Here is a 27,397-nt window from a genome sequence, read left to right as displayed (position 1 = left end):
ATTCAAAAAAAAAAAAAGATAGCGTAACTGGAGGGCCAGAAGATAAAGTCAGTAAAATCTGAATGAAAGCAAAACAGTAAGAGACAGGAGGGCGATCTATAGCCTGATACCCAACTAATCAGAGTTCCAGAAAGACAGAAAAAACAAATCAGAAGAAATAATTTGAGAAGATTTGCTAGACTTAAAGCGAGGCATAAGTCTGCACATCAAAAGGGTTTACTTAGGGCTTCCTAGATGGCACTACTGGTGAAGAACCCGCCTGTCAATGCAGGAGACATAAGAGACATGCTGGTTCCATCCCCAGATCAGGAAGACCCCCGGGAGGAGGGTATAGCAACCCACTTCAATATTCTTGCCTGGAGAATCCCATGAACAGAGGAGCCTGGCAGTCCATAGCGTCGCACAGAGTTGGACATGACTAAAGCAACTTAGCACAGTGCTAGTTAGGATGAATGAAAGAAGATCTACAAAGAAGACAACATTTCAGAACATCATGGATACAGAGAAAATCGTAAATGCTTCCAAGGAACAAAAATCAAAATAGTTTAGTGTTTTCATCAACAATACTAGATGCTAGAAGACAGTGGACTTAAGAGTCCAGGGGAAAAAAATTATTTCCAACCGTGTGTTCTATACCTAACCAAACTATTAATTAAGTGTGAAAGTAAAGACATCTTAATATATTCAATTATTCAGAAAATTTAACTTTCATACATCCTCTCTCAGGCAGTTGTTCAAGGATAAGCACAATCAAACAAAACAGTTAAACAATAAAGAAAAAGTCAAAGAATCCAGCAATAGTAGAGTCAGTCCAGGAGCTTAATGAAAGGAAGTTCCAGGATGACAACTATAGTACAGGCCTAGATTGCATTGGGAGGAGGTTGGAGGGCTCTAGAAAAGAGAGAACTATTGAGGGAGAGTGAGCGGGCAAGATGTTTTCATGTAGTTGTCTTTATCTTTGGAATATTGAATGAACTAATAAGGAAACTTAAGGTAGACATTGCTAGACTAAAAGGAAGGCAGTAAAGCTTCAGAGAAAATAAAATATTGCTCAAGAAAAAAAAACCACTAACTTGATTCTGCTTGAAAAATACATTTACCTTCTGTACATCTCTTAAATTAGTCCATTCTGTTTGAATCTGCTAATACTACCACTCTGGACTGTTACCATAATTTTCTTTTATCTACTCTGTCTGCTTTCAAATCTATTCTCTTACAGTAACCTCTTAACTAGTTTTCTTACATCTACTCTGTCCTCTCTCAAATCCATTCTCCATACTACACTCCATAGATTGCTTTTTCAAAATGCAGATTCAGTTATGTTCCTTCTTTGATTAAAACACTTCAGTGGCTCCCTTAGCTCTTAGAATAAAAATACAAATCATTAACATTCTCAACAAGTTTCCATATTATCACATAAACAGTGAGTTCCTAAGTAGCAGTGGGGTGCCAGCTGCTATGTAAGTCTTGCTTCACCTCCAATAGGGTTGACTAGTAAGGACCCAAGAGACCCAAATGTGTTCAGACAGTTTATTACTTACACAGATGGCAAAACAAGATCAGCATGATATCAGCTGCATGTATCCATCATCTCACAGGATGACACTGAACTGGAGGAACCAGATATCATCAAAGATGAGTTGCTTTGTTTTTGAGGAGTCAACTCTAGGCTATAGCTAAGCAGTTTTATAGTCTACAGCTGTGCCTGAAAGAGGCAAAGTGGACGGTTGTATGCCTGACTAGAACCAGGAGACAGATAAGAAACTGCCTCTTGGCAGCCTTATGCAAGATAGGGAGCCTCCTACAAGCCAAGGAGGCAGATGAGAAATGGCCTATAAACAGTTCCTCACAAGACCGCATATCTTGACATGTCCCAGGGAAGATCAGAGGGCATTCTGTAACTAGCAGAGCCTTGCCTAGGTGGTGACATGCAATCACCAGAGTGCCATGGTAGAGTCATTTCCCTAGGAACATAGACTGATCTTTCTACCAGTATTGTCTCATCTCATGCACTCTCTCTTATTTACTGAGCATCAGCCACATTGACCTTTTAATTTCTCTGTGTGCCATGCTTTCCCTTGTCTTAGAGCTTTTTCATATGCTATCCCCTCTGCCTGAAACATTCTTTCTCCAACCCCTTGTAAATGCTGCTCTTTTTTCAGTCCTTAGTCCAATTATTACTTCCTTAGGGAAGCTTTCCAAAACATTCCTAACCAGACCATTCCCCTGTTTTATGTGCTCCTCTCCTTCATAGCAGTCAAAATAATTCTATACTTACTTGTATAACCTTTAGTTAATATAATAGTAGAGTTAATACATATACTAATATATTAGTTTATTACTTAATTTTAAAATGCAGTCACATACATAATTTCATTTTATCTTTTTACTTATGTGAGATAACAAAACTATTATTTTTAATCCCTGTTTTCTACAGAGAACAGCCCATATTAGGACTCATGTTATCTTACTCTAGTTTAGGGTGCCCTATATTTCCTTACTGTGTTTTTCATGTAAATACATTAAGTATAAGGCAGCATACAGTTAGTGAGAGGGACAAAGAAATGCCATAAGGGCTCAAAGGAGAGAGAAAATCACTTATAATTTAGGTGATCAGAGTGATTTCCTAATGAGTAAATCTCCATGATAGAGGTGCTGTTTGAGTCAGTCTTGACGGTAGGTATTGCAAGAGGGCAGACACACTGAAACAATAATCACAGAAAACTAGTCAATCTAATCACACTAGGACCACAGCCTTGTCTACTCAGTGAAACTAAGCCATGCCCTGTGGGGCCACCCAAGACTGGTGGGCATGGTGGAAAGGTCTGACACAGTGTGGTCCACTGGAGAAGGGAATGGCAAACCACTTAAGTATTCTTGCCTTGAGAACCCCATGAACAGTATAAAAGGGCAAAATGATAGGATACTGAAAGAGGAACTCCCCAGGTCAGTAGGTGCCCAATATGCTACTGGAGATCAGTGGAGAAATAACTTCAGAAAGAATGAAGGGATGGAGCCAAAGCAAAAACAATACCCAGCTGTGGATGTGACTGGTGATAGAAGCAAGGTCTGATGCTGTAAGAGCAATATTGCATAGGAACCTGGAATGTCAGGTCCATGAATCAAGGCAAATTGGAAGTGGTCAACAGGAGATGGCAAGAGTGAATGTTGACATTCTAGGAATCAGCGAACTAAAATGGACTGGAATGGGTGAATTTAACTCAGATGACCATTATATCTACTACTGCAGGCAGGAATCCCTTAGAAGAAACGGAGTAGCCATCATGGTCAACAAAAGAGTCCGAAATGCAGTACTTGGATGCAATCTCAAGAACAACAGAATGATCTCTGTTCGTTTCCAAGGCAAACCATTCAATATCACAGTAATCCAAGTCTATGCCCCAACCAGTAACACTGAAGAAGCTGAACAGTTCTATGAAGACCTACAAGACCTTTTAGAACTAACACCCAAAAAAGATGTCCTTTTCATTATAGGGGACTGGAATGCAAAAGTAGGAAGTCAAGAAACACTTGGAGTAACAGGCAAATTTGGCCTTGGAATGCGGAATGAAGCAGGGCAAAGACTAATAGAGTTTTGCCAAGAAACTGCACTGATCATAGCAAACACCCTCTTCCAACAACACAAGAGAAGACCCTACACATGGACATCACCAGATGGTCAACACCAAAATCAGATTGATTGTATTCTTTGCAGCCAAAGATGGAGAAGCTCTATACAGTCAACAACAACAAGACCAGGAGCTGACTGTGGCTCAGATCATGAACTTCTTATTGCCAAATTCAGACTTAAATTGAAGAAAGTAGGGAAAACCACTAGACCATTCAGGTATGACCTAAATCAAATCCCTTATGATTATACAGTGGAAGTGAGAAATAGATTTAAGGGACTAGATCTGATAGATAGGGTGCCTGATGAACTATGGACAGAAGTCTGTGACATTGTACAGGAGACAGGGATCAAGACCATCCCTCAAGGAAAAGAAATGCAAAAAAGCAAAATGGCTGTCTGAGGAGGCCCTACAAATAGCTGTGAAAAGAAGAGAAGCAAAAAACAAAGGAGAAAAGGAAAGATACAAGCATTTGAATGCAGAGTTCCAAAGAATAGCAAGAAGAGATAAGAAAGCCTTCTTCAGTGATCAGTGCAAAAAAATAGAGGAAAAACAACAGAATGGGAAAGACTAGAGATCTCTTCAAGAAAATTAGAGACACCAAGGGAACATTTCATGCAAAGATGGGCTCAATAAAGGACAGAAATGGTAGGGACCTAACAGAAGCAGGAGATATTAAGAAGAGGTGGCAAGAATACACAGAACTATACAAAAAAGATCTTCACGACCCAGATAATCACAATGGTGTGATCACTCACCTAGAGCCAGACATCCTGGAATGTGAAATCAAGTGGGCCTTAGGAAGCATCACTACGAACAAAGCTAGTGGAGGTGATGGAATTCCAGTGGAGCTATTTCAAATCCTGAAAGATGATGCTGTGAAAGTGCTGCACTCAGTATGCCAGCACATTTGGAAAACTCAGCAGTGGCCACAGGACTGGAAAAGGTCAGTTTTCATTTCAATCCCTAAGAGAGGCAATGCCAAAGAATGCTCAAACTATCACACAGTTGCACTCATCTCACACACTAGTAAAGTAATGCTCAAAATTCTGCAAGCCAGGCTTCAGCAATACATGAACCGTGAACTTCTAGATGTTCAAGCTGGTTTTAGAAAAGGCAGAGGAACCAGAGATCAAATTGCCAACATCCACTGGATCATCAAAAAAGCAAGAGAGTTCCAGAAAAACATCTATTTCTGCTTTCTTGACTATGCCAAAGCCTTTGACTGTGTGGATCACAATAAACTGTGGAAAATTCTGAAAGAGATGGGAATACCAGACCACCTGACCTGCCTCTTGAGAAACCTATATGCGGGGCAGGAAGCAACAGGTAAACTGGACATGGAACAACAGACTGGTTCCAAATAGGAAAAGGAATACATCAAGGCTGTATATTGTCCCCTTGACAATATACTGGCTGCTTATTTAACTTATATGCAGAGTACATAATGAGAAACGCTGGGCTGGAAGAAACACAAGCTGGAATCAAGATTGCCAGGAGAAATATCAATAACCTCAGATATGCAGATGACAGCACCCTTATGGCAGAAAGTGAAGAGGAACTCAAAACCCTCTTGATGAAAGGGAAAGAGGAGAATGAAAAAGTTGGCTTAAAGCTCCACATTCAGAAAACGAAGATCATGGCATTATGGCATCTGGTCCCATCACTTCATGGGAAATAGATGGGGAAACAGTGGAAACAGTGTCAGAATTTATTTTGGGGGGCTCCAAAATCACTGCAGATGGTGACTGCAGCCATGGAATTAAAAGATGCTTACTCTTTGGAAGAAAAGTTATGACCAACCAAGGCAGCATATTGAAAAGCAGAGACATTACTTTGCCAATAAAGGTCCATCTAGTCAAGGCTATGATTTTTCCAGTGGTCATGTATGGATATGAGAGTTGGACTGTGAAGAAAGCTAAGTGCTGAAGAATTGATGCTTTTGAACTGTGGTGTTGGAGAAGACTCTTGAGAGTCCCTTGGACTGCAAGGAAATCCAACCAGTCCATTCTGAAGGAGATCAGCCCTGGGATTTCTTTGGAGGGAATGATGCTGATACTGAAACTCCAGTACTTTGGTCACCTCATGCGAAGAGTTGACTCATTGGAAAAGACTCTGATGCTGGGAGGGATTGGGGGCAGGAGGAGAAGGGGATGACCGAGGATGAGATGGCTGGATGGCATCACTGACTCGATGGACATGAGTCTAAGTGAACTCTGGGAGTTGGTGATGGACAGGGAGGCCTGGCATGCTGCGATTCATGGGGTCGCAAAGAGTCAGACACGACTGAGCAACTGAACTGAACTGAACTGAACTGAAAGTTGATATGCTTCTGATAGACAAAGTCTCTAAGACAAGAGATAATATCAGAGGTACAATCATAGAAAGGCTTGGGACTGTTTGAATACTAATGGCAAATAGATATATTTTGATGGTAAGGGTTAATGTGGGTCCTAAAAGGGATGATAAGAATTACATCGTAGAGGACCTTAAATATGGAATTAATTTTGTTGGCAGCAGGAAGTAACTAATGTTTCTAAGTGAGCAGATGATCTGGTCAGAGCTGAATTTTGGGAGGATTAATTAAGCAACAGCATATAAAATAAATTGTAGCCTGGTAGGACTGGATTCAAGGAAACCAGAGATCATGAACTGGGACAAAACTTCTCAACCAGTAATCTGTGGCACACCTTGTGAAATATAATGTTAAAAACTTTCAGGCAAGGGCCACTAGGAGCATACCTGTATTTGAGGTGATGATGATGCTCAGTCGCTCAGTCATATCCCATCTTTTCAACCCCATGGACTGTAGCCCATCAGGCTCCTCTGTCCATAGTATTTTCCAGGGAAGAATACTGGAGGGGATTGCCATTTCCTACGCCAGGAGATTTTCCTGACCCAGGGATTGAACCTGTATCTCTTGTGTCTCCTGAATTGGCAGGCAGATTCTTTACCCTTGTGCCACCTGGGAAGCCCATATTTGAAGAAAGTTAGGTAGTTTCTAACTTGCTGCCTCAAAGGAAAGTATAGCATCTGCAGAACTGTGGGTCATCTCAGGGAATCAGAAGGAACCTACTATAGGAGTTCAGCTTGTGACAGGCGATTCTTAGAAGGACCTAGGGAAAGCAGAGGTCAATTCTAGATTGGGTGCTGTTGGCAAGTAGGGTATTGGATATTTTGGTATGTCTTGTCTTGGAGATGAACGGATTAAAGAAATAGTAGTCATTTGAGTTGGCCAGAAGAGGGAGATGTTTAGTTATTTTTATGGTTCTTCAGTGTCCTTGTCTCTACTTCCAGAAATAATTATATAGTAGTCTCATATCTGTCTTCCATTATAATCATAGAGTGGCCTTATCTGAGTGTTGTTTATATTTTGCCAAAATTGTTTATGTTCAGTTGGGAACACTATGGTTTAGCTATTAGCTTCCAACTGCCAGTAATATTTTATTACTTATTCAGTACCCAGTACATTGATTTCCTCAATCTCATGGCATCTAACTAGTTCCCTCATGTGGTGAGCAGCCTTATTCATTTACCCCAGGGTGCTATATAGATATTATCTTTGTTTAGCTATGCCATGCTTTGAAAAAGGTTGATTGAGTAACACACTGAAAATGAAGAGTAAAGGTCCAAGAAAGATTACAGAAGTATTCAAAGCTCTTCACTATCTCCAGCATTTCTAATTCATTTAAAAATCTATGCTCCAGCGAAAATATACCAATTCTTTTCTCTAGTCTGTTGTTTGCTGCCTTTGGATATTATGCTCTGTACCTGGGACATCTTCCTGTGGTCCCCTTCTCATGTCCAGATCATGTCTGTCCTTCAAGGATCAGTTCAAATGTCTTTCCCTTCCTACATGTTGTTTGGACAGTTGGAATCAAGAAAAAGCCTACTTAAATATAATAAATGAAGAATAAATTATGTATTTAGGTGTATTAATACTAGCTTACAGGGGTCATGCTGAAAGCAGTCTCTCCTTTCTATGAATTCATATAGCAAATTATTTATATCCCTAAAGCACTTTCTAACATTTTATTAAGTATGCATGGTGTCCTATCTATTAGCTGCTGTCTGTGGTGCCAACAAAATGCCATGAGGTTTGCTTCTTTCCAGGTTTTTCAGGCTTAAGTATAAAGTAGAAAAAAATTTTCAAAACCCCACCCACATTCTTACCTCATTCAGCAAGAGTTGACTGATACTCTTTGATATTTAATTCTGTTTATATTAGGGAGGTTAAGAGAAGCTTATAGGTGACTCAGTGCTTCTTGTGAAAAGCTGGGATAGAGCTGATGGTGGGCAGGGACTGATTGTTATCAGAATATCTTTTGAAAATACATATTAAATGGGTAAATTTTTGAGGAAGTGTGAAAATCATGATCTTTTTGTACCATCATAAAGGAAAGAGGTGGATAAAAATTAATTATAATTAGTTGTGTTAATAGATACAGTGAAAAAGAGATTTTTTTTCCCCTTATATTGATTTAGGAATGACTGCCAGCAAAAAACCTGGGAACCGAGAATGTAATCATCACTGTAAAAATAAACATACATGTGGACATGACTGCTGTGAGTTCCATAAAACAGTTTATTTCAGATTTTAAAAATTAAAAGGTTTTTGAGGAATAGTAATCATACCCTGATTATCTACACATGATATTTATATTATGCAGCTTATAACTCAAATAATTTTTATTCTTTTGTGGACAACATTTTTAAAAAGTAAATATTAGATTAGAAATGTTGCAGAAATTTGGTCTTATTTGAATAATACCTAAAATTGAACTTAAAGAATCTAGAATTTCCTTTCATAGGTAAAACTGGAGTTGCACAGAAGTCAGAAGTGAAAGAATCAACAATTTCTTCATATTTATCTGATTTAAGAAATAGAAATGCTGTTTCATCTCTTCCTCCAGTTAAACGTCTTAAGGTTAGTTTTAATAATATTTATCCCTTGTTCTATAGTTATTATTCTGTGTATCAATTAGATAGGTATCCACAGAAGTAGAGTTATGTAAAGGCTTGACTAGGAATATGACTTTTATTCATAATATGGTTTCTATAGGAAAAGTGTGAAGGAAATGTCTGACTCAGTCATGAGTAGGTAGCCTATCCCTTCTCCAGCAGATCTTCCCAACGTAGGAACTGAACCAGGGTCTCCTGCATAGCAGGCAGATTCTTTACCAACTGAGATTCTTTACCAACAGGGAAGCCCATAGGGAAAGATACTGTAATTTTTAATAGTTAATCTATAAATCCATGTTTGGAGCATAGTTATACAAACCTTTCCTTCATTAGCCTTTTTTTCTTTATTTTTTAAACCGGAGAGAGGGAAATGGAGAGGGGTATGTAGCTTGCTTTGGTTCAGTAATTGAAACTAGATCCTCTTGCCTTTTCGTGGCTCCATCTGTGGTGGACTGGGCTGGAAAATCTAAAGCTGATTTTAATTGTGACTTACAAGAGTGACTCATCACTCTTCTAGATGAGTACTGAGCAAGAGTCTCCCTTTCAAGTGATGAAGGAATGGGAATTCCTTCTCTTGATAAGTTACTAGCAGACTAACTCTAAGCCTTGGTCATCATATCCTGCTACTGCTGCTGCTAAGTCGCTTCAGTCGTGTCCGACTCTGTGCGACCCCATAGACGGCAGCCCACCAGACTCCCCCATCACCGGGATTCTCCAGGCAAGAACACTGGAGTGGGTTGCCATTTCCTTCTCCAATGCATGAAAGTGAAAAGTGAAAGTGACGTCGCTCAGTCATGTCCAACTCTTAGCAACCCCATGGACTGCAGCCCACCAGGCTCCTCCATCCATGGGATTTTCCAGGCAAGAGTACTGGAGTGGGGTGCCATTGCCATCATATCCAGGGCCAAATAATTGATCAAGCTACAGAACAGAGCCAAGAAAATGACAGAGCACCTGTTTCTTTTCTGTTGTTGTTCAGCTCTAAGTCGTGTCTTAACTCTTTGCGACCGCATAGACTGCAGCACACCAGGCTTCCCTGTCCTTCACTGTCTCCCAGAGTTTGCTCAAACTCTTGTCTATTGAGTCAGTAATGCCATCCAACCATCTCATCCTCTGTCTCTCCCTTCTCCTTCTGCCCTGACTCTTTCCAACATCAGGGTCTTTTCCAGTGAGTCAGCTCTTCACATCAGGTGGCCAAAGTATTGGAGCTTCAGCTTCAGCATCAGTTTTGCCAATGAATATTCAGGGTTGATGTTTTTCTAGGGTTTTTTTTTTAATAAAAAGAAGATTCTGAGTCATGAGCTAAAATATGGAGACTACTGGGAAACATGGAAAGGTTTGCAGTTTGAAATGGCAACCACCTTTTCTAAGACAATTATTTTTTAGTATCCCAAGTTTTTCATTCTTTTTTTTTCATATTTATTCCACATCATTCCTTCCTTCCTTCCTTTTCATATTCATTAAATACCAAGAATGTGCCAAGCACTGTAGTAAATGTGGAAGATAAAATGATGAGAGAGTTTTAGTCTCAGTCCTCATAGAGCTTACAGTTGAGTCAAGGATACAAATAAGTAAGTAGATTTTTTCAGCACAGTGTGATGAGTGATTCTGTGACAGAAGTGTAAGATAACTTGAACTTACATAGAAAGTACACTCACTCCATTTTCAATAGGCCAGGAAAGGATTCCTGATAAACATGACTAAGGCCTGAAGGATATATAGGCATAAGCCAAGTATGGAGAGAGGTGAATACTAGAGTAGTGGTGAAGAGGGTTAGAAAATTATTTCAGATGTAGAGAATATGCAGTGACCCAGGGCAGAGAAAGAGATACAGATCTTTTAAAAAACTGAAGTAATGCAGTATATCTGGAGTACAAGTAGGAGGGTGGAGACAGATAAGGGTGAAGAAATAAGTAGGATCTCGATCATGAAAATAATTTTGCTATTTTAAAGATTTAGACTTTATCCTGAAAGCGAAATCACTAAAGGACTTTAATCAATGGCTGTTTTGTAAAGTTCACTCTGGATGCAATGTAGAGAATGGATTAGAGATAATAGAAAAAGAGCATAAGGATTCATTTGGGAGGTTTTACAGTAATCCAGGCAAGACAATGGCCTAGTCTCATGTAGTGGCAGTAACAATGGGGAGAAGTGGCTGGGTTTAAAATATTTTTCAGAGGTAGAATCAGCTACCTTGGTACTTAATTGCTTATGAGAGGTGAAGTAGAAAGAATTGTTAAAGATGATACCCAGCCTTCTGGGGATTCCCTGGTGACTCAGATGGTAAAGAGTCTGCCTGCAATGCAAGAGACCTGAGTTCGATCCCTGGGTCAAGAAGATCCCCTGGAGAAGGAAATGGCAACCCACTCCAGTATTCTTGCATGGAGAATCCCATGGATGGAGGAGCCAGGTGGGCTACGAAGAGATGGACATGACTGAGTGACTTCACTTTCACTTTCTGGCTTGAGCAATTGGGGAAAGAGTGGGGCCTCACTAGGGTAAAAACTCTAAAGGGAAAGCAAGTTTGGAGGAATAGAAACATGATAAAAGTTCATTTGAGAAATATTGAATTTGGAGGCCTACAAGATGTCTAGGTAAAGATGTTCTATAAACAGTTGGATATAGCTGTTTGAAAGTCAGGAGAGAGCTGAACTAGAAAATTAAGAAAGAGAACGAGTTCAAATCTACAGAGAGCTACAGATTTGAGAGTCATTCATGTGTAGATGGTAACTGAAGCCATGGGAACAGATGAGATCTTTGAGAACATGTAGAGTGAAAAGAAAGAAGGAAATGGCAACCCCCTCCAGGACTCTTGCCTGGAAAATCCCATGGACGGAGGAGCCTGGTAGGCTGCAGTCCACGGGGTTGCTAAGAGTCAGACACAACTGAGCGACATCACTTTCACTTTTCACTTTCATGCATTGGAGAAGGAAATGGCAACCCACTCCAGTGTTCTTGCCTGGAGAATCCCAGGGACGGGGGAGCCTGGTTGGCTGCCGTCTATGGGGTCGCACAGAGTCGGACACGACTGAAGCGACTTAGCAGCAGTAGCAGCAGAGTGAAAAGAGAAGATGGCCTAGTGAAGAAGAAGCATGAAGAATATCAACATTTAAGAAGGGCCTGAGAAGGAGATTTGAATTGAGAATTAGCCTGTTTTTCTTATAATTTGTTGGTTTGGGGACCATGTGTGTCAGCAGGATTTTGCTGTTTGTCTCATTTGTTAAAAGGTATTGATGTGAAATTGATAGTTGAACTTGTTATTTTTCATTAATAGATGCAGGTGAATAAATCTCCAGGTGTGGGCCTTAAAGACTTTGGTTTTGCTCCAAAACCTTCTCTTCCCTGTATAGCAAGGTACAAATATAATGTTAATATCTGAGGTAAACTATTCATCATAAACTGCTTCTCCAAATAATCATTTACTCAGACAAAGATTGTTACTGGCTACCTTTAAATCATAGTAATTAGTTAGTTTTATAATGAGGTAATGACATCATAAGGGTTTTATCTTTTGTACCCCCAGGTTTTTTCAGAACTCTGTAGTTATAGTATATTTTTAACATAGATCAAATCATCTCTATATTAATAATATCTCAGATTTATAAAATACTTTATAACTTAAAAATTGAGCTTTTGTGCATTATTTCTTTTGACCTTAGCAACAACCTGGCTTATAAATCAAGGTATTTTTACCTCATTATATAGATGAAATAACCAAAGCTCATATTCCTAGTAAGCAGAGGGCTCTAGATGCGAACTCAGCATTCTTTTCCTATATTATGATGCCTGAAAAATAACATATATGTAATTTCCCTTCCGGATAAGGGCATTCCACATGCTGGGATGACATTTAATGTACTTAACAGTCAGTACAGAACAGCCACTGACCAATCAGAGTAGATGCCAACAGTACTTCAAGAGATCCTAGCTTTTGTTATCTAACTGAAAGAAGCATTAGCAATAAATTTTTAAGGCTACACACAGATATCAGGAATCTATGGGGGCATGTGAAGATGACTACATGACCTAAGTAGTTGTCACTTCCATTAAACAGAAATTTTTTTTAACCCTTTACTACTCAAGCTAGTACACTTAATCATGGAAGTACTGAGTAGATAAACCAATTTTTTTCTCACTTATATGAATAAGTAGTTTTCAAAGTTAGATTAATTGTAATATTTTCTTTAACATTTTCATGGTTTTATTCATCTTTATAAAGGTCAGAATATTTAAACACACCTGAATTGCCTGTAATGGAGCAGAGGGATCAGCATGAGATCTATACAAAAAGTCAGCAACAGCAACCATCTGCATATCAAGACAAAGGTAAATTACTATTGATATTGACTTGAAAGAGAATATGATTTATCACTACTTTGGACTGACAAGCAATGTTATTAAAAAACCAACATCTAAAATTATTATCATTACTAACGTCAACATTTTTCTCTTCAGTTATTGAACCAGTTTCAAATTCTTGGGTCTATTATTTCAGATGGTCTTTCTGTGTCTGTCACAGATTTTTAGAATCTTTTCCTACATAGCTTTGACTGTTTGATTCATGTCAATGTATGGCAAAAAACATCACAATATTGTAAAGTAATTAGCCTCCAATTAGAATAAATTAATTAATTTAAAAAGATAATATGAGGAAAAGCTGAGAATATAAGGGCTCTTTGAACATTTAAAGTATTAAAATACCAAACTTACTTTTATGTGTCTTTAGAATTATTTGAAATAATTTTTTTGTTTATAAAATTAGTTTCATTTTACAAAATAGCTGTGTGACCTTGATAAAATTATTTAATCTCTTTTGAGCTTAATCTTATCTTTAAAATTAAGGAATAGAAAATTTAGTGACTTTAATATCTCTGTAGATCTTAAAACTATGATTTTTACAGTCTCTATGATAATGTGAGACTATAACCCAGTTTATGGGATATAACTCATTTAATAATGCATATAAATTCTTCAGTGTTGGGCCTGGTTCCTCCTTAGTCCTTATCCTGCCATTAATAGTACCATTTCTTTGGGTCATGGTACCAATAGCCAGTCTGTTAAAACATGTAAGAAATAATTCTGGCCATAAAGTTGTTTATTCAAGTACCTGTACAGAAATGGTAAGCTTGGGGTTTTCTGAAAACAATTTCTTATGTGTATTTTTTTTACTTCTATTGCCACCCTTTCTCTTATTCTTTCACTCTATTGCTGTTACTAGCCATAATTTAAGATCTGAAGTAGGCAAGGACTTAAGTACCCACCACCCCTTATGACACAATGGCACTCATTAGACCCAATATCAAATTTTAAAAAATCCCCTAACCTCACATAGAATATCAGAGCATTTATCCAATTTGTTGAAAGCCTGAAAAATATCATTACAACATGGATAGAAAGTGTAAGATTGTTAGCCCTCTTATCTTTATCTCTCTTCAACCGATAGCCCTCTAACTTACTCCTTGTATAGCTACTCTATCCCCTGCCCTTCTCCATACCAGAGTTTATCCTTCCCTCTAATTACTTTCATATTGTCTTTAAATAGTTTTTCTACTTCTATTTCTTTCCCACCCGCCATTCCAAATGTGATTTTTATTATGATATAAAAGTCTCATCTAAATACTTTAAACCCCAATATTATTATACCCAATATTAATATACCAGTATTACTATACCCATCTTTTACTGAATGCCTCCCCATTTTTTAAAAGAAGTTGTATAATATAGTTATTAAACTTGCAGGGTATAGAAATAATCTGTCTAGGTTCAAATCCTAGCTCATTTAGTAGTTGAGTGACTTTTCAAAACTTAGTTTGTCTCAATTCCATCATCTGGTTATATTTTAGGAATTTTAGGATTAAATGAGATAATGTATGTAAACTCAGTATAGTGTCTGATAGTGTTATTAATAGTAATTGAGTATATTCATTATACTTTTTACACATTAGTCTTTGGTGGTAAAACATATTTTAAATGTATTCAAATATTGCTCTTAAGACTGCTTAAGAAAAACATGGCATTTTTATCATCTGTATTCCATGTTCAAGAAGAGAAGAAGAAAAGATTTTAGAAATTATATGAGAAAGTATGTTGAACTGTACAATTTAAATTGTAAGGGACTTTTGTGCAACTTCTCATTTTACAGTGAAAGAAGCCAAGACTCAAAGAGATTAAACGACTTGTCCAAAATCACATATCTAATTAATGGCAAGGCTAGAAATAGATTCCATATCTCTTGATTCCCAAGCAATACCATTTCTATAAAATGAAATTGACTTTTAGTTATCAGTGGAGAATTGAAAATCAAAACCTGTAATATATGAACTCTTTCAACTTTCCACCCCACAACTATATATTTTCTGTTTCTGTACTATCCTTAACTGTTTTATAAAAAGAATTATCTTTTCTTCTATTTAAGGTTTATCCTTTCATCTATAATCCTTAATTTTCCAGTTCTGCCTCCCCTGGAACTTTTGGAGACTAGCTGTCTCTCTTCTTTTGCCCTTATTTTCAATATCTTCTTCCTAAGGTCTCTTTCTTTCCAGCATACAAATATGCTCAAGTCTCTTCCTTCTTTAGCTGCCAGTCCCCATCAAGCCAGGGCTTCTCAGGCAGTAAAGATTTTGCCTGCCAAGCAGGAGAATTGGGTTCAGTCCCTGGGTCATGAAGATCCCCTGGAAAAGGAAATAGCAGGCAACCCACTCCAGTATTCTTGCCTAGGAAATCACATGGACAAAGGAGCCTGGTGGGTGACAGTCCATGGAGTTGCAAAAGAATTGGACATGACTTCCCTGGTGGCTCAGAGGTTAAAGCATCTGCCTGCAATGTGGGAGATCCAGCTTCGATCCCTGGGTTGGGAAGATCCCCTGGAGAAGGAAATGGCAATCCACTCCAGTATTCTTGCTTGGAGAATCCCATGGACGGAGAATCCCATGGATGGAGAAGCCTAGTAGGTTACAGTCCACGGGGTCGCAAAGAGTCGGACACGACTGAGCGACTTCACCATCACCTTCACCTTAGCAATTAAACACCAAGCTTCCCTGATGGCTCAAACGGTAAAAGCATCTGCCTACAATGTGGGAGACCCGGGTTCGATCCCTGGGTAGGGGAGATCTCTGGAGAAGGAAATTGCAACCCACTCCCTTATTTTTGCTTGGAAGATCCCATGGACGGAGGAGCCTGATAGGCTACAGTCCATGGGGTCGCAAAGAGTCAGACATGACTGAGCAACTTCACTTCACTTCACTTCACTTAGCAACTAAACAGCAGCAGCCCATCTAGCCAGATGGTCCTCTTCTCTATATTTCTATTGCACTTTGTACCTACTTCTCTTTGTAGAACATAGATATGTATGTGTTATCAAGGTACAAAATTAGAATAATGTGAACTGGAGTTGAAGGTAGAGTGAAAGGATAGAGAAAGTTTTGGATAGTGTAGAGGTTATTTAAAGTGAAGAAAAATTTTACTGGAGTGAGCTTATAAGAGTATAAGGGGATTCTTTCAGGCATTATTAAAGTTTATTTATATAAAGTTTCAATTAAATAAATTATATTAAAAACTAAGACTGTAAATATTAAAACTAACCATTTCCTCATTATTCTACTGCATTTTACTATTATCTGTATTCCTGGTGGCTCAGTGGGTAAAGTCTGCCTGCAGTGCAGGAGGACCGGGTTCAATCCCTAGCTTGGGAAGATCCCCTGCAGAAGGAAATGGCAACCCACTCGAGTATTCTTGCCTGGAGAATTCCATGGACAGAGGAACATGGTGGGCTACAGTCCATGGGGTCACAAAGAGTCAGACACGACTGAGTGACTAACACTAACACATGAGATTTACATCTATATTTGTGTCTGTACGATGGAAATACTTCATAAAGAGGTGCTACTGTGCATTTCTTCCCAACTTTGCATTCAGTTGTGTCACACTGCTAGCTTGAAATCAATCATAGTGGGAATTTTTACATCGTAGAAGTCAGCAAACAATACAAATCATGGCTTGACTTATTGCTTGTATTTAAGAAAGTGATGGAGAAAATGTTAAAAGTACAGGTTTGTCAGTGTCATGTCTGTAGCCCTTACATCATGGATAGCATGGAAAATTGAAAGAATATTCTTCTAGCATTGGAAAATTATTATCTAATTCAGCAAAGAAGTTGCTTAAGTCTTTGGTTGAATGAATGAAGTTCCAACATCTTTGTTGTTTTACTTTTATTAAAGAAAGAAATTGAAGTCACTCAGTCATGTCCCACTCTTTGCCACCCCATGGACTGTTGCCTACCAGGCTTCTCCGTCCATGGGATTTTCCAGGCAAGAATACTGGAGTGGGTTGCCATTTCTTTCTCCAACTTTTATTAAAGTCAACAAAAATATCAACCAATGTGTGAATTGACAAATGAATGTGAGAATTACATTTATCAATTGCAACCACATGTTGATACAGAACAAGAGTTTGGCAAAATTCAATGAAAACATTCAGTGATAATCAATTAGATGTGTGGAATTTACAATTGAGCATGCTATGTATTTTATCATGTGTAAATTGTGTGCTACACATCCTTTCAGTTCAGTTCAGTTCAGTTGCCCAGTCGTGTCTGACTCTTCGCGACCCCATGAACCACAGCATGCCAGGCCTCCCTGTCCATCACCAACTCCCGGAGTCCACACAAACCCATGTCCATTGAGTCAGTGATGCCATCCAACCATCTCATCCACTGTCGTCCCCTTCTCCTCCTGCCCTCAATCTTTCCCAGCATCAGGGTCTTTTCAAATGAGTCAGCTCTCGGCATCAGGTGGCAAAAGTATTGGAGTTTTAGCTTCAACATCAGTCCCTCCAATGAACACCCAGGATTGACCTCCTTTAGGATGGACTGGTTGGATCTCTGTGCAGTCCAAGGGACTCTCAAGAGTCTTCTCCGACACCACAATTCAAAAGCATCAATTCTTCTGTGCTCAGCTTTCTTTATAGTCCAACTCTCACATCCATACATGACCACTGGAAAAACCATAGCCTTGACTAGATGGACCTTTGCTGGCAAAGTAATGTCTCTGCTTTTTAATATGCTGTCTAGGTTGGTCATAACTTTCCTTCCAAAGAGCAAGTGTCTTTTATTTTCATGGCTGCAATCACACATCCTTTACATATAACAAATACATACAATACATATATATATACAAGATTTTTTGGAGAAACAAATTATCACTATTTATTAACACACTGCTATGGAAAACTGCACAGGTAAAGACATTTAGTTTCCATAATAATCATATGTGTTAGGTACTATTATTATCCCTGTTCTGCAGAAGAGAAAACTAGGCTCAGAGGTTAAATTACTTGTCTAATATTATCCAACCAGTAAATGAGAAAGGTGGAATTTTCACCTGGGTAGTCTGACTCTAACCCAGGCTACATACAATAGGTATTCCGGCTCTAAAACCAGGTTATGTACAGTGGATAACACTGAGGATATTTTCGCAGCAGAAAAATAAAGATATATTTTCATAGCAATACTCAAAATTGACTACTTGTAAGGAAAGGAGATGGGAAGGAAGCCCATTTTAGAAGCTATTACAGTCCAATCTTGGAATAAGATTATTCTTATGCAGGAATTAAGAAGGAAAATTAATTTTATCTAGAAAAATACCTTGAAAATTAAATTTAGTGTAGCAATCAATCACTACATGTAATGTAGTAAATAAAACTGGTTGACTACAATACTCAATAATGCTTGACCCCAGTGCTTTAGAAAACTACTACTCAAGACCTCTGTTCAGTATTAATAGTTGAAAAATGTGTTTCATATGTCAATAGATAATGATGCTTATGGTTTTAAAAGTACCTATGGCAACCCACTCCAGTACTCTTGCCTGGAAAATCCCATGGACAGAGGAGCCTGGTAGGCTGCAATCCTTGGGGTCGCACAGAGTCGGACACGACTGAAGTGACTTAGCAGCAGCAGCATAGTTACTTACACAAACACATGACAGATTTTTCTTGATGGACCTATTCTACAACTTCAAGTGAAAAAGCCCCTCAAACAATTCTGTTCAACAGAAATTTTAATGCATCTGGAAACTAGAATTTGACAGATGCGATTAAAAGTAATTTCTCATTTTCAGAAGTTTTGAAAGTGAACTTTGAATTCGGAAATGAAATTTGGGATGACTTTGATGATGAAAACTTAGTAGAAATTACTAGCTTTTCAGCTGAAACTGAGAAGACAAAAACATCAGGTAAATAGCATGAAATATATTTCATTTGTGTATATTTTTGTATATATGTATTATATGTATTTTATTTGAAATGTATGTATTTTAGAATGAAATAATTCATGAGAAATTCCTCGAATATTTTTCAGTCAAGTTTTTGAAACTAATTTTATTTGCCTTTTTGGTGCATGTACTTAATTAGCTTTGATTTATTCAGATTATAATTTTTAGCAAAACTAAAAATGTGGCCATCTCACAAATAACATTTCCTATCCCTAGGACAGAGGTCAAGATTATTCCATAATGATGATATAGCAAATGAGCTTTTTCTGTTCTGTTGTCCCTTCTCTTGTTAAAGGCTGTATTCAAATTAAGATTTATTGAATTTTCCCTTGTAAAAGAGACTATCCTGCTCTCCATTTTAGGATTTCACATGTTCTGGTAATGTTTTTGAAAGACAAAAATGTTCCATTTTTTTTTCAACTTTTTATTTTGCCTTGGGGTATAGCTGATTAACAATGTTGTAATAGTTTCAGGTGAACAGTGAAGGGACTCGGCCATATATATACATGTACCCATTCTCCCCCAACTCCCATCCCATCCATGCTGCCACATAACATTGAGCAGAATTCCATGTGGTATACATTAGGTCCTTGCTGGTTGCTGGGGTTGGGAGGGGCAGGGAGGAGGATGGGGAAAGCAATAGTTAGGGAGTTTAGGATCGACATGTAAACAACTGCTATATTTTAAAATATTCTATTTTTAAAAATATTTTTATATGCTAGTAAACAACATAAAAATATTATTTCTAGCAGAAATAATACATGAATTGACTTTTCAGGAATAAATAATTAAGAGGAAATGATTAGTTTCTCCTATATTAGATATTGTATTTAAATCATATGCAATCCAAAAATAATGGAACTAGGCCTTTGAGTTACTGGCAAATTCAGCCTATTTCACTAAAACAGAGAAGTGAAAACCTTGGTAAGTATAAGACAAGATAGCGAGATGGAGAGACTCTGTCCAAGGATGGTTGACAGCAGGAAGTCAGCCCTTTGCAGATCACTGAAAATATCGAATAACTTCGACTTAATCATTTACATGGCTTATAAATGAATAAAAATGGTTTGGGGGCCTTTTAATATAGTAACTAATAAGCTAACCTATGTGTTATGTAGTTTTACTCCATTAACTTCACTCCTTTGTTTTATATATGTACAGTAAATTTAATTGTTGAGAATTTTTCATTCTCTCTTTAACCAGATCATATCTGTTTGGAGAGAGTCCTTGTAGAACTTGTGAAAATCTTTATTCATCTGTTTCTTGGTATTTTATTTCAAAATGTTATCTCTTTACCTAGGATTTGGAAACACTTTGAGTTCAAGTACTGGGGAAAGTAAGCTACCATTCCAAGAATCAAAAGGCCAATTCCAAAGAGAAATGTCTAAGAGGCAAGTTTTAGAACTTTGGTTTCAAATACTTACGACTTTATGTTTTTATGACATGTAAGTAGAGAGGAGGATCATGTCATTAGATGGCAGAGAAGCAGTAGGGTATCAGCCAAGCTAAGCCCTCTTAATCTTAGAGCAGTGTTTCTCAAAGTCCTCTTGTCAGACCACACGAATCAAAATTACCTTGTGTGTGTGTGTGTGTGTGTGTGTGTGTGCTTAGTCACTCAGTTATGTCCAACTCCTAGGGGAACACATTAAAAATGCACATTCTTGGGCCCCCATGCTAGACTTACTGAATCATGGTCTCTGGGGCTGAGGTGAGGAATCTTCACTTTTCACAAGATGTGAAAACCAAATAAGAATTTGACAGGGAGATGGACTTCCCTGGTGGTTCAGAATCTGCCTTCCAGTGTAAGGAACACAGGTCGATCCCTAGTTGGGGAACTAAGATCCCACATGCTGTGGGGCAGCTAAGCTCATGCACTGCAACTTCTGAGCCCACGTTCTGTAACAGAAGGATCTCACCTGCTGCAACATAGATCCCAAAGATCCTGTGTGTTGCATCTAAAATCAGACACAGCCAAAATAAATAAACATTACAAAAACAGAACCGAGTTTAACAGGTATAAAAGAAAAAGACTAATAGCTGAAAAAAGAAGAGCAGTGAAAGGCAAAGGAGAAAAGGAAAGCTATACCTATTTGAATGCAGAGTTCCAAAGAGTAGCAAGGAGAGATAAGAAAGCCTTCCTCAGTGATCAATGCAGAGAATTAGAGAAAAACAACAAAATGGGAAAGACTAGAGATCTTTTCAAGAAAATTCGAGATACCAAGGGAACAATTCATGCAAAGATGGGCACAATAAAGGACTGAAATGGTAGGGACCTAACAGAAGCAGGAGATATTAAAAAGAGGTGGCAAGAATACAAAGAAGAACTATACAAAAAAGAGCTTCATGACCCAGATAATCACGATGGTGTGATTACTCACCTAGAGGCAGACATCCTGGAATGCAAAGTCAAGTGGGCCTTAGGAAGCACCACTACGAACAAAGGTAGTGGAGGTGATGGAATTCTAGTTGAGCTATTTCAAATCCTAAAAGATGATGCTGTTAAAGTGCTGCAGTCAATATACAAGCAAATTTGGAAAACTCAGCAGTGGCCACAGAACTGGAAAAAGTCAGTTTTCATTCCAATCCCAAAGAAAGGCAATGCCAAAGAATGCTCAAACTACTGCACAATTGCACTCATCTCACACACTCTTAAAGTAATGCTCAAAATTCTCCAAGTGATACTTCAATAGTACATGAACCATAAACTTCCAGAGGTTCAAGCTGGATTTTAAAAAGGCAGAGGAACCAAAGATCAAAATGCCAACATCTGTTGGATCAACAAGAAAGCAAGAGATTTCCAGAAGAACATCTATTTCTGCTGTATTGACTACGCCAAAGCCTTTGACTGTCGGGAACACAACAAACTGGGAAATTCTGGGAGAGATGGGAATACCAGACCACCTGACCTGCCTCCTGAGAAATCTGTATGCAGGTCAAGAATCAACAGTTAGAACTGGACATGGAAGAACAGACTGGTTCCAGATCAGGAAAGGAGTACTTCAAGGCTGAATATTACCCTGCTTATTTAACTTCTATGCAGAGTACATCATGAGAAACACTGGGCTGGATGAAGCACCAGCTGGAATCAAGATTGCTGGGAGAAATATCAACAACCTCAGATATGCAGATGACACCACTCTTACGGCAGAAAGTGAAGAAGAACTAAAGAGCCTCTTGATGAAAGTGAAAGAGGAGAGTGAAAAAGTTGGCCTAAAGCTCAACATTCAGAAAACTAAGATCATGGCATCTGGTCCCATCGCTTCATGGCAAATAGATGGGGAAACAATGGAAACAGTGGCAGACTTTCTTTTCTTAGGCTCCAAAATCACTGCAGATGGTGACTGCAGCCATGAAATTAAAAGATGCTTGCTTCTTGGAAGAAAAGCTATGACCAACCTAGACAGCATATTAAAAAGCAGAGACATTACTTTGCCAACAAATGTCTATCTAGTCAAAGCTATGGTTTTTCCAGTAGTCATATATGGATGTGAGAGTTGGACCGTAAAGAAAGATGAGTGCCAAAGAATTGATGATTTGAACTGTGGTGTTGGAGAAGGCTTTTGAGAGTCCCTTGGACTACAAGGAGATCCAGCCAGTCCATCCTAAAGGAAATCAGTCCGAATTTTCATTGGAAGGACTGATGCTGAAGCTGAAACTGCAATACTTTGGCCACCTTATGCAAAGAACTGACTCATTTGAAAAGACCCTGATGCTAGGAAAAATTGAAGGCTAGAGAAGGGGATGACAGAGGATGAGATGGTTAGATGGCATCACTGACTCAATGAACATGAGTTTGAGTAAACTCCTGGAGTTGGTGATGGACAGGGAGGCCTGGCATGCTCAGTCCATGGGGTCGCAAAGAGTCGGACATGACTGAGCAATTGAACTGTATGCATTCCAGGTAGAAGAGTGTATGTAAAGGGATAAGGTTTGAAAAGGCGTCTGGTGCTCAAGGGTCAGTAAAGTGGGTCAGTGTTGCCACAGAATTAAGGCTGAGATTGCTGAGGTCTGTGAGGGGCCATGAATACCATATTTAGATACCTGTGCTGTATCCAGTACATCAGGGTTCACAGACTCAAACTGCTTCCAGATCTGATGGGCCAAGGGTAACTGCAGAGTGCCCCCTCTAAAGGGAATAGCCACAGCTCAGAGCTAACCAGATGTTGCAGTGCAGGAACTGTAAGTCTAGTGTTGACAGATTTTCTGATTTTTTAAAAAAGCTAAGAATCTAAAATTTATGTGACATCTCCTGACATTTAAATTTTGACAACTAATTTTTTTAAGTATCTGCAGCACCCCTTATCCAAAAAATAATAATAATGCTTATAGACCCATTGTAGCCTAGCCGGCTCTGGGTTCTGATCTCCATGGTAGGCAGTGAAGAACCATCCAAGATTTTAAAGCTATATAAGGCTATTTAAGTTTATACTATTAAGATTATATAATTCAATCAGAAAAATGCCATTCCAGCAGTGATATGTAGAATGAATTGTAGAGGGTGGGACCACCGGGAGCATAGTGGCCAGTGAGAAAAGCAGGCTATGATAAGGCCTCAACTGGGGCAGAGGTGATAGAAACTGAGAGATAGAATTGGATTTCTCAGTCATTTCAAGAGTAGATTTAGAAATAGATAGAATATTGCAGTAAAGGAACAGGGAAGAATAAATGACAAGTGGGTAGACATAAATATTACTTAAGGATATAGAGCATATGAGACATTTGAAAAAAAATAATATTAGAAATGTTCAACATAAAGTATCTTTGTAGAAATGTAAAATACATTTGTATGTTGCACCTGATTAGAACTTAAGAGAGAGAAGTTATAGCCAGAACCAAAACTTTCCCACAGAGAAGAAATAGTGGTAACTTTTTATTCAAGGTTCAGTTTTCTACTAAAGAGTTATTTCTCCTACTTTAAAATTTTTTTTAAGTTTGTAAGTGTCATGTGATAATTTTGCTATTATTTAGTCATTTTACTGAACATTAGTATCAACATCACAGAATCATAGATTTCATAGAATTCCAGAGTTGAAAGGAATTAAATGTCATTTAGTCTCCCCTCCACTGGGTCCTTGAATAACCATCCAACATTACCAGCAAGTAATCATGCTGTTTCCACCGAGACAATTCCAGTGACCAGGAGCTTATTCATTCTACAGTGCTCGTTTCATGTTTGGATTTCTCAGGTCATTCACTAGCTTTTAAAATTCGTCTTTTATCATTTCCATTCATTGGTTCTAAGTCATACAGAGTAAACAGATTAGAAGCATCACAGTGGAAAAAAGCCATGGGTGTCAATAAAGTAGGCAAATCAAAGTAGGAAAGTAACAAGGCATATGAACAGTGTTGTGTACCACAACTTTAGAAAAGTACAAATAATTTTGGAAGAGTTTAAAAGTGACCAACAGAAAATAGGTGGGTTTAAAATGGACTTCTATCAAGAAACCTCTGAGAAACTGGTGCCAGAAGTTGCTGCTGGGAAGGCCTGTGAGCGCTGAGGGTCTATGATGAAAAGGAGACACATGCTCTTCCTTTCATACTCTATTTACTGTTTTCATTCCTTGCCATTCCTTGCTATAAGAGATAAAAAGATTCTGTCCTAGCAATATGTGTGGTTCTTCCCTACACCATCTGCTATTTGTGGCTCCTTGCATGACTGTCACATTTTAGCCTGTGTGAGCTTAAATCGTCACCTCCTCAGAGTGGCATCCATGACCATCTTTTTAAAGTGGGTTTGTGCTCCACACTGTTATCTACTATGTTACTACTCAGTTCATTTGCTTCATATCACTTCAGGATCTGTAATTATGTTTACTGTTTGTTTATTGTCTGCACCTGTATAGATGATCACCTCCTAAAGATTTGTTTACCGCTTATACTTAGCTCCTAGTGCAATATGTGGCTTATGGTAGTGAATCATAAATGCTTGTAATGAATGAATCTAATATAAAAGACTAAAGATGAACACTAAGATACAGTTACACATGAGAAGGTAACTAGAGATGCCTGTCTACAGTGAGACCAAAATAGGGAAAGGATACTGAAAGTTAAGCAAGTGGAATTTAGAGAAGATTTACGGACTACTTGATTACAGATGATTAAGACTCAATTCTAATGAAAACTGCTGAATGATTGTTTCTGCAGGCCTTTAAAAGTAGTATTCGTATTTAATTTGGAATATATAAATTGCTTTTTGTCAAAAAGAAAGAGACACCAACTTCACCATGAGTCTAAGATATAGAGCATCAATTTTATGGGTGATAAATATGATAAACTAATCATATTTTCCAAAGAATTGCTGTTGATCTAAATTAGAATGGTTTGTTTCTCTTATATGCCATATTTGACCAAGTAATTCATTTTGATTTTTAGTTTTGTTTCATCACATGAGAAGCCAGATATTTATTTATCAAATTCCGCTGTGTCCAAGTTTGGTGCATCCTCCATGACACAATTACCTCAACAATCTGGAAATGCAAGTATTATAAGAAGAAACACTTCTCTCTTTTTTATTTTAAATACTGCCTGAAGAGTTAAACCTTCAATGGTTGCTGACTTTTTTAACCTCAAAATATAGGTCCATTTACAAGAAAGAAAACAACAAAGTCTGTCACCAGAGATTGAAAAGCTGTGCTTTACTCGCTCTGAAAAAATATCAAACTCTTCAAATTTTAATAAGAAAGTAGATTGCTTTATTAGAAATGAATGTAAAAAGGAGATTGATTTCAGGTAAGAACTCTTTAAAAATATTTTAAGACTATACAAGTGAAAGCTTTCTACAAAGAATTTCAGCATTCCTTTTCCCTTGGTTCATTTTAAGGATCAGAACCTAAATGTTTTATTTACTTAAAGATGTAAAAATTTTAGACCGCTGGTAAGCTAAGCTCCTTAAGATAATTCAAAATATCAAATATCTCAATTTTTGAGAACCTATGTTTTTGATGCTAGTAATTAAAACACTGTGTTACATTGATAAACTTTTTACTAATTTGAATACAATATGTTGATAATATGAAATATGAGGTCACTTGAGAAATGAGATCAGCTAATTTTTCTAATGTTCTAGTTGTATTTCAGCCCCCAAGTTCTGTTATAATTCTACAAGTTCAAAGAAGAAGTCCGGTTAAGTCTAATCAGTGCCCCTACTGCTGATCGTTTTTATGGTTACTTTTAGCAGTTTCCCTCTTCCTCTTGAATAGTCAAGGTTTCGAGACCTGTTGACAGTGATTAAATGGTGCTACTTTCTAATATGTCTAAAGAAATATCTATCTAATATACTTGTCTCTACCTTTCATAGTTCATGAATTCTAATTTCCTCCAGACTTCCTATAAGATTATGCCTGTTGAAGTTCATTTGATAAATTACCTCTCAGCAATCTTCAAGTTTATCCATTTTATATTTTTAGTACATTATTTATTATAAATCTGTGTTATAAAAATAGTTACTTTTACATTTGCTTTTCCCCCCAGTAGGTATCATCCTGATGATGAAGCTGATGAAATAAAGTCTTTTCTGGGAATATTTGATGGTATTTTCTAAAACAGACAAAAATGCTTTTTATATTAACAAGACAAAGTATAAAGACACCTTACAAAGCATGATTTTTATTTTTAAAAAGTAGTTCATACTTGTTCAGGTTTTTTTTTTCTTGGATTTGACCAACTTTGTTGGCTTTTTTGGCAACAAAATATTTGGACTGATTTTTCCCCCATAATATTGTAACTTCATGAAAAGCACTTTTACGGTGGCTTTGTTTCATAAGCTGATAATTAAGTTTCATTTAGAAATAATTATTTGGTTATTAATTGGATCTAGACCAGAACCAATTTAATATTTTCTTAAGAAGAAATTCTGTGAAGGCCAAATGTTTGTAGGTCAGTAAATCTATTTATTGTATCAATTTTTCACCATTAATTTACTAAAGGACTTTTTTTTTACTAAAGATTGTTGAGAATCCAGTGGCTGTCTGAACCTATTCTTATATCATTTCAAGCAACAATAAAGGAAACGTTAATCAGTGTAGACTGTCTTCCTTTAACTTGTTTTTTAATGTGGTGAATTCTAAAACTTTGTTATGTTGATTTTTAATACAGCAAAAGTTATTTGATATTATTTTCCAGTGAGTTCTCTCTCAGATTTCTTTATTAATAAGTAGTATTATAGGCACTCTGCTGCTGCTGCTGCTAAGTTGCTTCAGTTGTGTCCGACTCTGTGCAAGCCCATAGACGGCAGCCCACCAGGCTCCCCAGTCCCTGGGATTCTCCAGGCAAGAACACTGGAGTGGGTTGCCATTTCCTTCTCCAGTGCATGAAAGTGAAAAGTGAAAGTGAAGTCGCTCAGTCGTGTTTGACTCTTCGCGACCCCATGGACTGCAGCCTACCAGACTCCTCCGTCTATGGGATTTTCGAAGCAAGAGTACTGGAGTGGGGTGCCATTGCCTTCTCCGATAGGCACTCTAAGCAGTTTTTATTATCTAATTTATTTATAGATACAGTGTGAAGTTGAAGCCACTTCAAAGGTTTTAGGAATTTTTCTTC

The 27,397-nt window shown here is 37.8% G+C and overlaps 1 protein-coding gene across 1 annotated transcript in view; it reads left to right on the top strand.

Moving 5' to 3' along the window:
* Window positions 1-26,882, top strand: part of HFM1 (helicase for meiosis 1) — a 157,252-nt gene extending 130,370 nt beyond the window's left edge. Inside the window, exons 31-39 of the mRNA XM_060411607.1 lie at window positions 8,115-8,195; window positions 8,441-8,556; window positions 11,866-11,945; window positions 12,811-12,917; window positions 18,707-18,820; window positions 20,160-20,250; window positions 25,232-25,334; window positions 25,437-25,588; window positions 26,330-26,882. Coding sequence (XP_060267590.1) covers window positions 8,115-8,195; window positions 8,441-8,556; window positions 11,866-11,945; window positions 12,811-12,917; window positions 18,707-18,820; window positions 20,160-20,250; window positions 25,232-25,334; window positions 25,437-25,588; window positions 26,330-26,399 — 914 coding nt within the window. The 3' untranslated portion in view covers window positions 26,400-26,882. The remainder of the gene's footprint in view (window positions 1-8,114; window positions 8,196-8,440; window positions 8,557-11,865; window positions 11,946-12,810; window positions 12,918-18,706; window positions 18,821-20,159; window positions 20,251-25,231; window positions 25,335-25,436; window positions 25,589-26,329) is intronic.
* Window positions 26,883-27,397: the final 515 nt, after the last annotated feature.

Source organism: Ovis aries, chromosome 1 (genome assembly GCF_016772045.2).
Source record: "Ovis aries strain OAR_USU_Benz2616 breed Rambouillet chromosome 1, ARS-UI_Ramb_v3.0, whole genome shotgun sequence".
NCBI classification, from domain to species: domain Eukaryota; kingdom Metazoa; phylum Chordata; class Mammalia; order Artiodactyla; family Bovidae; genus Ovis; species Ovis aries.
The sequence above is the reverse complement of the archived record's forward strand: the minus strand, read 5'-3'. Positions and strand labels throughout refer to the sequence as shown.